The sequence below is a fragment of the Tachyglossus aculeatus genome, chromosome X2, assembly GCF_015852505.1.
Source record: "Tachyglossus aculeatus isolate mTacAcu1 chromosome X2, mTacAcu1.pri, whole genome shotgun sequence".
NCBI classification, from domain to species: domain Eukaryota; kingdom Metazoa; phylum Chordata; class Mammalia; order Monotremata; family Tachyglossidae; genus Tachyglossus; species Tachyglossus aculeatus.
In genome coordinates, this window is record NC_052100.1 from 1,815,384 (window position 1) to 1,829,458 (window position 14,075).

General features: G+C 59.3%; 2 protein-coding genes across 5 annotated transcripts; one reads left to right on the forward strand and one right to left on the reverse strand.

Moving 5' to 3' along the window:
* Nucleotides 1-1,224: 1,224 nt before the first annotated feature.
* On the forward strand, nt 1,225-8,010 carry FCHSD1 (FCH and double SH3 domains 1). 2 transcript variants are annotated; one of them, XM_038771526.1, is made up of 20 exons: nt 1,225-1,255; nt 1,471-1,568; nt 1,766-1,811; nt 2,022-2,089; nt 2,358-2,493; nt 2,699-2,835; nt 3,053-3,116; nt 3,386-3,514; nt 3,662-3,784; nt 3,945-4,040; nt 4,892-5,011; nt 5,105-5,209; nt 5,307-5,468; nt 5,673-5,801; nt 6,225-6,308; nt 6,504-6,639; nt 6,768-6,988; nt 7,218-7,311; nt 7,418-7,452; nt 7,638-8,010. In XM_038771526.1, the coding sequence occupies exons 1-20, from the start codon at nt 1,235-1,237 to the stop codon at nt 7,695-7,697; spliced, it is 2,064 nt and encodes a 687-aa protein (XP_038627454.1). In that variant the 5' UTR covers nt 1,225-1,234; the 3' UTR covers nt 7,698-8,010. The 2 variants fall into 2 exon arrangements, with proteins under 2 accessions (XP_038627454.1, XP_038627455.1); XM_038771527.1 differs by having other exon boundaries at nt 2,031-2,089.
* Nucleotides 7,954-13,726, reverse strand: RELL2 (RELT like 2). Of its 3 annotated transcripts, none has more exons than XM_038771530.1 (8): nt 13,621-13,726; nt 13,026-13,209; nt 11,235-11,300; nt 11,075-11,141; nt 10,394-10,588; nt 8,803-9,151; nt 8,542-8,578; nt 7,954-8,209 (listed from the first exon to the last, which is right to left on the reverse strand). In XM_038771530.1, the coding sequence occupies exons 2-7, from the start codon at nt 13,201-13,203 to the stop codon at nt 8,543-8,545; spliced, it is 891 nt and encodes a 296-aa protein (XP_038627458.1). In that variant the 5' UTR covers nt 13,204-13,209; nt 13,621-13,726; the 3' UTR covers nt 7,954-8,209; nt 8,542. The 3 variants fall into 3 exon arrangements, 2 of the variants coding, with proteins under 2 accessions (XP_038627458.1, XP_038627457.1); XM_038771529.1 differs by having other exon boundaries at nt 7,954-8,323; XR_005457235.1 differs by having other exon boundaries at nt 7,954-8,323; nt 8,542-9,151.
* Between the last annotated feature and the right edge of the window lie 349 nt (nt 13,727-14,075).

Below are 14,075 nucleotides of genomic sequence, written 5' to 3' on the forward strand. Positions count from 1 at the left end.
AGCTTACTGTGTTCGGAGCCCTGTACTGAATTCTTGGGAGAATAGACGATTTGGTAAACACAGCCCTGCCCAAAGTAAAATAATAAGAATGGTATTTATTAAGCACTTACTATGTGACAGGATTGTACTAAGCACTGGGGTATATCCAAGCTAATCGGGTTGGACACAGTCCATTCATTCATTCATTCGTATTTATTGAGCGCTTACTGTGAGCAGAGCACTGTACTAAGCGCTTGGGAAGTACAAATTGGCAACATATAGAGATGGTCCCTACCCAACAGTGGGCTCACAGTCTAGAAGTGGGCTCACAGTCCATGTCCCACGTAGTGCTCACGGTCTTCATCCCCATTTTACAGATGAGGAAACTGAGGCACAGAGAAGTGAAGTGACTTGCCCAAAGTCACCCAGCAGACAAGTGGTGGCGCGGGGATTAGAACCCAGCTCCTCTGACTCCCGGGCCTTTCCACTCTGCTTTTCCAGCCCGCTACCCGTCCGGACCTATCTCTCCGCCTCTGAGTTTCGGCCTTTTCCTCTGTCTCAATAGCGGTCGCTCCGGCTTTTCTGGCCCAACTGGAATTTGGGAAAAAAAAAAATAAAGTGTCCCCACCCCCATCCCCGGCTCCGCCCCCCGATTCTTTTCCCCCCTGAACCCCCCAAGCCGGACGGTTAACGCTGCTCTTCCCCTGGGGGAAGTAACTCATGCAAGTGAGCTGATTTGTCTGAGCCCACGTTTAGGGCTATTGGAACTAATTACAGGCTGGGCCACGGCGGGCGGAAACTGTACATATCTATTCTATTTATTTTATTTTGTTAGTATGTTTGGTTTTGTTCTCTGTCTCCCCCTTTTAGACTGTGAGCCCACTGCTGGGTAGGGACTGTCTCTATATGTTGCCAGCTTGTTCTTCCCAAGCGCTTAGTACAGTGCTCTGCTCACAGTAAGCGCTCAATAAATACGATTGATGATGATGATGATGAACCCAGGCGTCCGGACTCCCAACACAACGCCCCGCCCCGCGGACGCGGCGTCCACCCCGCGGCCACCTTATCCCCGCCTCTCTCCTCCAGGCCCTGCGTGGGCCTCGATTTGGGGGGACCGGTCCGGGTGGGAGGGCGTGCCTGGAGGAGGAGAGGGGCGGGACCGGATTTTGGGGGGGCGGGGATTTGGGGAGAGAGAGAGGGGGCGGCCCCCAGTTCCGGAGTCAGAGTCGCAGCCTCCTCCGGGCCGGAGCCGGGGATGCAGCCGCCGCCCCGCAAAGTGAGTGTCGGGGGGAGGGGGCCCAGGTGGAGGGGACCCTTCCACGTGGGGGCCGGCTGGAGTCGGCACCGCCCAGGCCCGTGGATCAGCCCCCCCGGGGGGTCCCCCTCCCTCGGGTCCTGGAGGCCGACCCCTCTCCTCCCACCCACAGTCCGGGAGAAGAGGGGCCGGGGTCTCCCCGGATCGTAGCCCCTCCTCGCCCTGCCCCTCCCCAGGTGAAGCCGGCCCAGGAAGTGAAGCTGCGGTTCGTGGAGCAGCTGACCACCCTTCAGAATCGGCAGCAGCGGGAGGCCGATTTGCTAGAAGACATCAGGTGCTGCCCTTTCCCCTCCGGCCTAGAAGACCCCTCTCCCAAGAGAGCATCCTCTCCCATCTCTAGTTAGGGTCTCCCCAGCGAGACTCACTGTGCCAAGCCCCTAACCCAAGTGATAAACTATACTCCCACCAGACCTTGATCTGCCTTCTCTGGCCTTCTCTGACCCACCCCCTGCCCTTCTACAATTTCTGCAGGTCCTACAGTAAACAGCGAGCAGCCATCGAACGAGATTACGGACAGGTGAAGTCGGGGAGGGTGGGCCCTGGGGTGTTTCTCCCCTTCTCGGCTGAGCATCCCCATCCAGCCACACAGCAGCCCCTCTCCCCAAATCTGGGAAGCTGAGATCCTACACCTACCCCCTGGGTTCCTGACTGGGTGAGAGGCGTGGGCTCTGCTTTTCCCCAGGGAGAGGGTCCCTGGAGGTGGGGGTGACTGGCTCTGCCCTGCCAGGCGCTGCAGAAGTTGGCGGCACCCTTCCTGAGGAGAGATGGACACAGGGGCCAGGAGACCGAGGGCAGGTGGGGGACCGGACACCCCGGGTTGGGGGTGGGTGGGGAGAGCCGGGGAGGTGAGGTGTTCTGTGACTGACACAGCAACTTGGGGTGAACTGACCCAGCAAGGGCATGGACGGGGGGAGGGGGTGTTCCCTGCAGCTACGCTAATGGGCTGATGGATCGATAGGTCTGCAGGGAGCAGGGCGTGGAGGGGAGAGGGGGACCTAGGGCTGGAGGCTCGGGGCCCACCTGCCCCAACTCTGATGCCCGGCGGCTCGGGGGTGGGGGGCAGGATGGTGTTTGGGTCCTGGCGCTCCCTGTTGGAGGGCACCGTGGCCGGGGGCCAGTCCCGGCTCCTCGCCGCCGACCGCTATCGTGACCTGGCCGGCGAAGCTGGGCGCAGTGCCAAGGAGCAGCTGTTCAGAAAGGTGCGGGGGCTTGGGGAACATCTGGAGGTCCCTGGGCAGCCCCTGCTGACCCCTCCCCAAGCTGTGGCACGTGAGGGGCTGGGGATTGCTGGCCATGGCTTGGGCCTGGGAAGGTGGGCAGCACTGGGGTGCTGAGCAGCTCCTGAGGGGACTGTGCCCGCTGTGTGCGGGGGGCTGGGGATGACTGGGGTGCCCTCCGTACCAGGGTGCGGAACGTCTCCAGAGGGCTCAGGCAGAAGTGCTGGAGTCCGTGCGGGAGCTGAGCCGCAGCTGGAAACTTTATGGACAGCGGGAGCGGCTGTGCAGCCTGGCACGGGAGAAGGCAGCGGACACCCAGGCCAGGTGATGGGCCCCGGTGGGGAAGTGGAAGGGGGTGCCTGGGGCCTGAGCAAACTTGGGGCAGACCCTGTAGAGTGTAAACTCACTGTGGGCAGGGAATGTATCTTTTTATTGTTGTTCTCTCCCAAGTGCTCAGTACAGTGCTCTGCAGACAGAAAGTGCTCAATAGATAGGGTTGAATGATTAAACCTTTCTCACCCTCCCTCCCTGTCTCCACCAGGCTGAAGCGCAGCGAGCATAGTCTGTTCCACAATCGAGCCAACCTCCAGAAACTCAGCTTAAAGGTCAGGGCTCGGGTGTGGGGAGAGGGACCCTGGGGGCTTTATCCTTGAGCAATGGGAGGTGGAGTGGTGGTCCCATAGAAAGAGCTGGATTTGAATCCATCTCGCCCTGGCCTGCTGTGTGACTTTGGGCAAGTAGTTTGCCCTACCCAGGCCTCCGTTTCCTATTTTGTGAAATGGGAGGAGTTGTCCCTGTTGCTTTCCTGCCCCCCTGAGGGACTGGTGGTTCACGACCCCGGCTGCCCCCCGTGACCCCCCCAGACCCTCCCCAGCTCTCCACCCAGCTGGCCCAGTATTCCCAGCAGCTGAGCAGTGCCCGCAATGACTACCTGTTGTGCCTGGCGGCCACAAATGCACATCTTGGGCATTACCACCGCGAGGAGCTGCCCGCTCTCATGAAGGTACCTCCTCTCCCCTGGCCGTGCCACACCTCTCCTGGTGGGGGCTGGAGAACGGGGGTGGTGGAAGCCCAGGGAAAGCTCCCTGGGTTGGGGGAGGAGTGGGTCTTCAGGCCTCTGCGCTCAGGCGCCCACCTTGTTCTCACCCAGGTCCTGGTCGGAGAGTTATCTGGGCGGCTGAATGACCACATAGCCCTCCTGGGCCGCCTGGAGCTGGAGCTGGCTCAGCTGGGCTTGCAGCAGGCTCAGCAAAGGGAGCAGGCTTCTGCCCAGGTGAGCCACTCAGTCCCTGGCCTTGCCCCTTCTATTCCCTGCCCTGGGCTGCTGGCCTCTGGCGGTTGGGGCCAGTGGCAGACCCTCCCCACCCATCACACAAACCATTTTTTATGGTATTTGTTAAGCATTTACTAGGTGTCAACCATTCTTCTTCCAGGTAAGCTGGGAGCAGGAATGGCTTCTTTTCCTCCAGCAACCAGGCACCTTCTCTCCTGCCCCTCCGCAGAAGTTCCAGCCCGCTGGGGCCGACCAGGTGAGACCCTGGGATCTGGGGTGTTCTACCTCCTCCATTGGTTGTCTCCTGAATCGATCATTTATTGAGTGCTTGCTATGTGCCGAGTACTGTACTAAGTATTTGGGAGAGTACAACAGAGTGAGTAGATGTGATCCCTCCCTTCAAGGAGCTTATGATGTAGCAGAAGACCATACCATGTACATGTCTACTGATTATTCTCCCAAGCCTTTAATGATAATAATTTGTGGTATTTAAGTGCTTACTGTGTGCCTGGCACTGTACTAAGCACTGGGGCAGGTTCAAGGTGATTGGGTTGGACACAGTCCCTGTTCCACTTAGGGCTTAATCCCCATGTTACAGATGAGGTAACTGAGGCTAGAGAAGCAAAGTGACTTGCTCAAGGTCACACAGCAGATGAGGGGCAGAGCTGGGATTAGAACCAGGTCCTTCTGACTCCCAGACTTGTGCTCTATCCACTAGAAGCAGTGTGGCTCAGTGGAAAGAGCGTGGGCTTGGGAGTCAGAAGTCATGGGTTCAAATCCTGGCTCCGTCACTTGCCAGCTGTGTGACCCTGGGCAAGTCACTTAACTTATCTGGGCCTCAGTTCCCTCATCTGGAAAATAGGGATTAAGACTGTGAGCCTCATGTGGGACAACCTGATCACCTTGTATCTTCCCCAGTGCTTAGAACAGTGCTTCGCACATAGTGCTTAATGAATATCATCATTATTATTATTGTTAGGCCATGCTGCTTCACTTTAACGCTGTACATTCAGGAGGTATTCAGGGCCCAGTACTGAGTGAGTGACTGAGGGCAGGGTCACCAGCGGGAGAGGGGTCAGCCCTATAACTGTTATTCTCCCCTCCCAGGTGTGCATCCTGGAGGCCAGTGGGGACAAGGCAGGTGGAGAGAGCGGACTGGAGAAAGAGGTGCAGCGCTGGGCCAGCCGGGCCGCCCGCGATTACAAGATCCAGGGCCATGCGCAGCGGGTGAGTGGGGTGGGTGGGGACAACTGGAGCTAGAAGGCAGCTGGGATTGGGCCCCTAAAGCGCTCGCTGCTTTCTCCCACTTCTCTGGAGCAGGTGCTCCGGAGGTTGGAGCTGAGGAGGCAGCAGGCGTCCGAGAGGGAGACCCCGGGAATGGATCTTCGGATACAGGAAGTGAGGGAGAGCATGCGCCGCGCACAGGTACCAACCAGGCTGCTGGCCGAGCTGGCTGCAGGAGGTGGGCACAGCTGAAGATGGGAAGGGAGCTGAGCTGTCAGCTGTGCCCGATTGTGTCCAGGTGAGCCAGGTGAAGGGGGCTGCTCGGCTGGCCTTGCTACACCAGGCAGGGCTGGATGTGGACTGCTGGCTGCAGCCGGCCCTTGCCCAGGCCCAGGAGGAGCTGGAACAGGAGAGGAGGCTCAGCGAAGCCAGACTATCCCAGAAGGACCTCTCTCCCACGGTGAGACCTCCCACCCCAGGGAAAATCCCCTGACTCTGGAGAGGACCCCTCCACCTTCTATCTTCCCAGCCACTCTCCCCCATGGGGCCTAGCGGACCAGACACAGAGTTGCTCATGCCCTGCCTTCCCCAGGCCCCCTTTGCCAACTCTGGCTTGGGCATGAAGGTGGGTATGGGCACTGGACATAGCCACTATCTCTGCCAGGCCGAAGACCTGGAGCTGTCAGACTTTGAGGACTGTGAAGACAGCGGGGACCTGTTCGAGGAGCCAGCCCCTGAGCCCCCGCCCACCCTCCCCTTCCCCTGCTCTGGGCATGTTGTCTTTGGTTACCAGGTACATCTTGTGTGGCGGCAGGAGGTGGGGAGAAGGGGGCAGAATTTTACTGGGGCCATTGGATCACTCCAGGTGCCCTCTCTGGAGGCCTTCCCTGACCCAAGGGCGAGAAAGTGCCAACTCCTGATAGTTGGGATGGCTATGGTGCACAGCAGACTCGGACTGATCTTTTCAGATTGGCTCCAGCATCCCTGCAGTTGCCCACCTTAGGAGTCCCACAGCCCTTAGGGACAGCAGATTCATGCAGGCCTGGCACCCTGAGAGTCCCAGCAGCCTCCAGGGACCGTCTCCCTTACAGAAGCCTCACCTAATTGCCACTACACCTTGGGTTGGGTTGGGGGGCTATGTACCTGGGGCTTAGACCCCAGGAATTCAAACCTGGGTGGGTTTCAGTGTCTGAGCCCCTGCTTTTTTGTGGTCCAGGCAGAGCAGGAAGATGAGCTCACCATCACGGAAGGGGAGTGGCTGGAAGTAACGGAAGATGGGGACTCCGAGGAGTGGGTCAAGGTGGGGGATGGGGAAGGGGTCAAGGGTGATTGTGGGGATGAGTCCCTGGAGGGGAAGGGGCCAAGAAACTGAAGGGACGAGGTTGAGGGGGTCACGTGTGGGCTGGGAGGATGGTGGCTCTAGTGGGGGAGGGTTGAGGAGGATTGGGGGCCTGATATGATCTCCCCGCTTCCACTCTTCCCCGGCCGTGAGCAGGCCCGGAACCAGAGGGGTCAGGTGGGCTTCGTTCCAGAGAGATACCTGGTGTTCTCAGCGTTGGTTCCACACACGGGGATGCCCGAGAATGAGGGTGATGGCCCACCCAAAGGCAATGCCCAGCCCGATCCTGCAGGTAGTGGGGGTCCTTAAGGGCCAGGATGGGTTGGGGGTATCCCCAAAGACTGGGCTCACTCTGGGCAGGGGGTGGTGCTCCAATGCTGTGCCTCATTCCCGCCCCTCTCCATGGTCCCTGGTTCCCAGAGAGCCTGGCTCAGGCCCTGTACAGCTACACGGCGCAGAGTGCGGAGGAGCTGAGCTTCCCAGAGGGGGCACTGATCCGGCTGCTGCCGCGGGGCTGGGGCGGCATAGATGACGGCTTCTGGCGGGGAGAGTTCGGGGGTCGCATCGGTGTCTTCCCCTCTCTGCTGGTGGAGGAGCTGCCTGGCGGCCCCGGCCCCCCTGATGGCCCAGACCAGACCCAGGTCAGTTGTGGCCCTGCCCCCTGGTTGGCCCCACTGGGGAAGGGAGGCAGGCCCCGTACCCCTTCCCTCAGTGCTGGGTCCACACTGGAATGGTGCCAGTATCTGCCCTGGGCCAGCTGGGGTCCCCTCCGGACTTCCCTGTCCAGCTGCGGTTACTGGACTGTTGCATCTGTGTGCCGGTAAGGGCCGACCCACCTTCCTGACTCTCCCCGTCCTTCCCCCATCGCAGCCGCTGCCGTCCCCCTCCCCGCCGAGCTTCTCTCCACCGGCCCCTATCCCAGCCTTGGTTCCGGAGCTGCTTGCAGAAGGGCCCCAAGCCGACGGTATGTGAGTGGGTACCAGGGCCGAGAGTGTGTGAGGGTGGGGGGCGGGTGGCAGGGGGTGGGGGGAAGTGTCACCGCTCCACTAAGTTGATTTCTTGCTCCTCAGCCTCCCTGGATCTAACTCCTCCACGACTCCGTCCGGTGAGTTTCCCACCTCGGAATGAGGGGAGGCTATGGGGGAAGGGGGGGGGTTGCTAAAGGGGATATGGGGAGGTGGGAGGGGGGTTGCCCACAGGAGGGCGAGGAGGAGGGCAGGAGGAGAGGTGGGGACAGAGACTTTTTAGCACTCCAGCCAGTGAACCAGGCGCCTGTCTTTGCTGCTCTAGGTGCGCCCACCACCCCCACCACCTGCCAAAGCAACCGAGCCCCCAGATCCGCTCACCTGAGCCTCCACGGATTCCCCACCCCCCTTCGAAGTCCTGGGGCTGCCACAAGTCAAGGCTGCAATGGGCATCCTCCCCTGCCCCTGGTGGGGCACTGGCACTCGGGCCCACCCAGGCCACATCTGCAGCAGGCCCAGCGGATGTGGCTGCACCAGAGGCTGGCTCCCTCCCCGCCCCAGGACTACGGGCTTCACTGCCCACTCCCCCAGGTGGGGAGGGGGAGCACCAGAAGGAGCAGGAGCCTGGCAGGGACCACTTTTTGATTGGAGCTGATTTATTGAAAATGCAATAAAGGCCGGAGGCCAAGGGGAATATGGGCCTGTGTATGGTGGTGAAGGCAGGGGTATTGCTTCAGAGGCCTGGCCTCAGGCCTTGCTCCCAGGCTTGCGGTGGAGGTTGGTGTTGGGGTGCCGGGCCGGGAGCATTGAGCTGCACGTTGTGCTCTGATGCCTGAAGGGGAGGGGCAGGAGGGGCTGCTCTCCGCCTGCGGGGAGGAGGTCGGGGGCGATGCCATCCTGGAGGGGGGTGGATGAGGGGTGGCTCAATTCTCTCCTCTCCCACTCCCCTCCCAGCATTACAGGGGCTCCAGCTGAGTCTGTGCTGCTCCTGGAAATGGGGCGATGGAGGTACTGGGGGGAAAGGAGGGTGGGGTGGGGAGCTGGTCTAGCTGCCAGTCTGCCTTCCCCCTCCCTCCGTCTTCTGTCCAAAGGTCAAAGGACCGAGACCCTCCCTTCCAGGAGAGATAGGTGGGGTTGTTGGCCCTCAGATGAAAAGGCTCCCCAGGAATCAGCCCTAGGGGCCGGGGTCCCCTGGAAAAGGGGCCCCAAAAGCGAGGACCATGACTCACCTCACACCCCCGCTGAGCCCCCACCTCCTGGCTGTGTCTGAGAGGAGGAGAGAGCAGCATCAAGAAAGGGGAGGAAATGCGGGGGCAGAGGGATCTCCCTGCTTTCTCCAGCTCCCGGCCCAGGGATTTCCCCCCATCCCTCCAAAACATGCAGTGAATTTACCCATCTAGTGGCTACTTAGTAACCTTGGGAGGATAGGATGTGGGGCTTTGGGGTAACGTAGTGCCCCCTAACCCTCCTTCCTTTCCTCCACCTCCTACCTGGTGCTTAGTCGGCTCCAGCCCAGCTGGCTGCCCACTGGTTTCCCTGCTGGTCAGCTCTGGCCTGAGACCCTCCTTCTCCGCGATCGCCAAGTCTGTCTTCTCCGCGGCTCTGGGGGACCCCTCAGTAGGTGGCGGAGGGAGGGTCCCACTGCCCTTTAGCCCCCCGTTCTGCAGCTCCTTCCCCTCGGCTCCGGCCTGCGGACGCTCAGGGGGTGGGGTGGGGTGTGGGGGGGTCCCCTGCCCGCCCCCGGAGTCCTGCCCAATGCTGAGCGTCCGGCTCCCATGAAGAAACTCGTTCCGCTGTTCCTGCAGCCCTGATCTCTTCTCGATGTGTGTCACCCGAAACCTGGGGGAGCAGACAGAGGGAGGAGGTGAGACCCCCAACTTTCATGAGCTGATGGAGTCTAGGGCAGAAACTCCTCATTAGGGAACTCACGTATCTACACCCTGTGGTTATAGTAATGGAGGAATTCAAGTGCTCACTGGGTGCTAGGCATTGGGGTAGAAACAGATCGGACACAGTCCCTGTTCCACACAGGATTCACTGTCCATTAGAGAAGCAGCGTGGCTCAGTGGAAAGAGCCCAGGCTTTGGAGTCAGAGGTCACAGGTTCAAATCCCAGCTCTGCCAATGGTCAGCTGTGTGACTTTGGGCAAGTCACTTAGCTTCTCTGGGCCTCAGTTGCCTCATCTGTCAAATGGGGATTAAGACTGTGAGCCCCCCGTGGGACAGCCTGATCACCTTGTAACCTCCCCAGCGCTTAGAAAGTGCTTTGCACATAGTGCTTAATAAATGCCATTATTATTATTCAATTGTATTGAGTGCTTACTGTGTGCAGAGCATTGTACTAAGTGCTTGGGAAAGTCTAAGGGAGGGGGAGATCCGTTATTGAATCCCCATTTTACAGATGAGGAAACTGGCACAGGGAAGCGACTTGCCCCAGGCCACACAGCAGGCAAGGGGCTGAGCCAGGATTAGAATCCGAATTTCTTGACTCCTTGTCCTGTGCTTTTTACACGAGTCCAATCCCAACCTAGAATAATAATAATGATGATGGTATTTAAGCACTTACTATGTTCTAAGCACCAGGGTAGAAACCAGGTAATCAGGTTGTCCCACATGGGGCTCACAGTCTTAATCCCCATTTTGCAGATGGGGTAACTGAGGCACAGAGAAGTTAAGTGACTTGCCCAAAATCACACAGCTGACAAGTGGAGGAGCAGACATTAGAACCCACGACCTCTGACTCCCGAGCCCGTGCTCTTTCCACTAAGCCACCACGGTCCAACCGCTGCAACTTAGTCCTAGGGTAGATACAAAATTGTCACCCAAGGGACTCACAGTCTAGGCAGGAAAATGGGTATTTCATCCTTGAAAATATTGCCACTAAATAGAGAATATGAGGTGAATGAGAATAGAAATGAAAGGGAGATAAAAAAAAGTAGGTGAACTGGAGTTTTCCTCAATTAAACCCAATCACTTTTCTTGTAATAACTGTGAATTTTAAAGTTGCCTTCTAAAGAGCCAACTAGGGTCAGTGGTCAGTGTCCTGATCTCTAGCTCTGTGGCCTCCCCCGCCCCCACTTACCTGCCCACAGAGAACACGGTGGTCTCGCCAGGCCGGACCCGGGTCTTGCCCTCTTTGGAGCGGCCTTGGCGCACCAGGGGGGGTCTCTTGGGGAGTCTGCAGTGGATGCAGGGGGCAGATGACCCCAAGTGCACAGTGTGGTGATGGGACGGGCCCCCGGGGCTCCCATCCTGGTCAGTTGGCTGTGTATCCAGGCTGTAGGCATCCAGAGCAGAGAGAAGGTGCAGGTCAGCAGCAGCTCTCCCACCAAACCCTCCTCATCCCGGTCCCCCCGGCCCCTCAGCAAAGCTCAGCAGAGGACCCCAGGGTGGAAGCTAAGCCCACCAGGGCGAGGGTCATGTCTACAAATTCTAATGTGTTCTCCTGAGCGATTAGTATGGGGCACTGCACACAGTAAGCACCTTGTGAATTCTATTGGTCTATCACCTGTAAACTCTGTGAGGCCAGGGATTGTGGCTTCTACCTCCACTGTACTTGACCAACCTTTCAGGACAGCAGGTGCTCAACACATACTATAGATTCCCAGAAGTCAGTCTGGGAAGTGAGTCAGCCTGACCCCCTCCACTTCCAGCATGCTCCATTGATGCCCATAGGAGCACCCCTATTATGCGGGGGAGTGGGGAGCACCCAGGCCCGCAGGTGGTTGGGGGGTGGTCCCTGAGTCTGCAGGTCCTCCCTCACCTGGAAAGCGGCAGGGTCCCCTCGCCTTCACTGTCCCCCAGCATCTCCTTCAGCGCCTCGGCGTTGGCTGCCGGGAAGAGAAGCGGGAAAGGCGGGGTGGGATCGTGGGGCCGAGAGGGGCCGGGGTCCTTGAGGAGGCCTGGAGTCTGCCCACACCCACCTTCATTCTGGATGATACACAGCACAATACGTTCCACCGTGTCCTGGTCCATGTCGTCGTCCTCGGCTGCGGGGCATGGGAGGGGGGAGGGTGGGGTCAGACTGGGCAGTGGGTTAGGGTTAATAATAACACCAATAATAATACCTTGTTTTTGGCATAGTGCTTTCACACCAGTGATCTCATTGTATCCTCCCAACATCCCCAAGGTAGGAAGACATAGGTATTATTATCTCCATTTTACAGAGGAGGAAACTGAGGCCCAGAGAGGGGCAGTGCTCTCTCAGCAGGCTGATGGCAGAGCTGGGGCTGGAATCTGTACAGCATAGTGGAAAGAGCACAGGCCTAGGAGTCAGAAGAATTTGGGTTCTAATCCCAGCTCTGCTACTTGTCTACCGAGTGACCTTGGCAAGTCACTTCACATCTTGGTGCCTCAGTTACCTCATCTGTAAAATAGATGTAAGACTGTGAGCCCTGTGGAAGACATGGATTGTGGCAAACCTGAATGGCTTGTATCTACCCCAGTGCTTAATACAGTTGTGGCACACAGTAAGCGCTTAACAAATACCATAAAAAAATAAAAAAAAATGGGTCTCCAGACTCTTTCTACTAGATCAAGTTGTCTCTTTGAGTTCCTGGTGGGCAGGGACTGGGTTTTCTACTTCTGTATTTCCCTAAGTGCTTAGTACAGAGTTCTGCTCACAGTCACGTCCAATAAACAATACTTTTGGTATTTATTAAGTGCTTACAATGTGCCAGGCACATTGTACTAAGTGGTTGGGTAAACATAAGATGATCAGATCAAACACAGTCTCTATCCCAAAGCCTAAAAGGAAGAGAGAACAGGTATCCCCATTTTGCAGATGAGGATATTGAGGCCCAGAGAAGCTTAGTGACTTTCCCAAGGTCACGTGACAGGCCAGATAGGCCAGGCCTAGAACCCTGGTCTCCTGACTCCCAATCTTATGCCCTTTCACTTAGGCCAGGCTGTTCCCTATATTATTGATTGATGGACTTGGGGGGATGGGTTGGGATGACTCAGCCAGAGTAGGGGGTGAGCCGTGTCAACCTGAGATGGGGGGAGGAATCAGCAGACATCATCCTGGAAGCCCAGGAGGGTCAGTGGGGGTGGAAGTTTGGGATGGGACTGAGGGCAACTCCAAGCACCTTGCCCAGCGTACCCTCCCCTTGGCCTGGGAAGTCCGGCTCAACTCTCTCTTGGCCTGGGGAGCCCGGCTCAACTCCCTTTGGGCCGGGGAAGCCCGGCCCAGCTTCCCCTTGGCCTGGGGAGCCCGGCTCATCATCATCATCAATCGTATTTATTAAGCGCTTACTATGTGCAGAGCACTGTACTAAGCGCTTGGGAAGTACAAATTGGCAACATATAGAGACAGTCCCTACCCAACAGTGGGCTCACAGTCTAAAAGGCTCAGTTCCTCCCTGGCTTGGGGAACCCCAGCTCAGGTCCCCCTTGGCTGAGGAAGCCTGGTTCTGCTTCTCTTTGGCCTGGGGGAGCCCGGCTCAGTTTCCCGTTGGCTGGGGGGAGCCCGATTCAGCTTCCCCTTAGCAGGGGAAGGGGAGGAGAGCCTGGCTCAACTCCTCCATCCTTGCAGGAGCCCTTCTCAGCTCCTCTTTGGCCAGGGGAGCCCGACTCAGCTCCCCCTTTTTGAGGGGCAGCCTTGCTCAGCTCCCCCTTCTCCGCACAGCAGCAGGGCCCTGTGGGGGTGGATGAGTCTTCCGGGTAACCTGTCACTAGGACGGTGGGGTGGAGGGGTGTCCCCCCACCCCACTCACCGGATGGGGCCTGGGCGGTGGGCTCGGGGTCCCGCGAGGCGCGGCAGCGGTAGCCCTTCTTCTTGAGCACGTGGCAGATCATGAAGCCCACCAGGCCCATGAGGAAAAAGACGAGCACGAGCAGAAAGAGCATGTGCAGCCCATGCTGCGGCTCCAACTCGGTGTGCGGCTCCGACATGCGGCCCTGGAGGGGAGGAGGGGACGGGGTGGTCAGTGGCGGGGCTGCCTAGGGGGGTCACGGGGAAGCGGCTGGACGCGTCCCTACTCCTGGGACCCTGGGAGGTGGGGGGGGGGGGAGAGGACCTGCCTTCCCTCCTCCCCACCCTGCTCTCCCCAAATCCTCTCTGCTCCGACCCTGCCAAGGACACTGCAGCCAGGGCCTGCAGCTGCTGTGGTGATGGGCCGGGCCGGACTTGGGCCACCGTTGGGTCCCTGGGGCATGTCACCCCCCTCAGGTGGCCCAGCCCCCGGCCAGAGACCCCTCCCCATCAATCCCGGCCTAGCCCCCCACCCTCCTCGGCTGCCCCCCGCCCGGCTGCCCCAGCTCTCCATCCCTCCTCCTCTCGCCCACCCTTCTCTCCAGTCGCCCGGTTACCGATTGCCCGTCCGGCTCCGGTCCTGGCTGCGTCCTGGTCCAGCTCAGAGACCCCCGACTGTGCCCCCGGTGGGCATCCTCTCCACCCCCGGGGCTCCCACCCCTCCCTCTCGGGACTCCGGTGGCCGGGGCTGCCGGTGCAGCGGCGGGGAGGAGGAGGAGGAGGAGGAGGAGGAGGAGGAGGAGGAGGAGGAGGAGGGATGCAGGCGCTGGTAACCGGCTCCGGGCTGCTCTGTCTCCCGCAGCGGGCCGGGAGGGGCGGAGCGGCAGGTGTGCGGGGCGGAGAGGCGGTGGGTACACGCGCCTGTGTGGTGTGTGTGTGTGTGTGTGTGTGTGTGTACACGCACGGGTGTGTGTGCACATCCCGGCTCCCCCCTGCCTCTCCGGTTCCCACGCGCAAGACACGAAGCCCTCTCACCGTGCGTCATTCCCAGTCGGAGCTCGGGTTCCCGGCC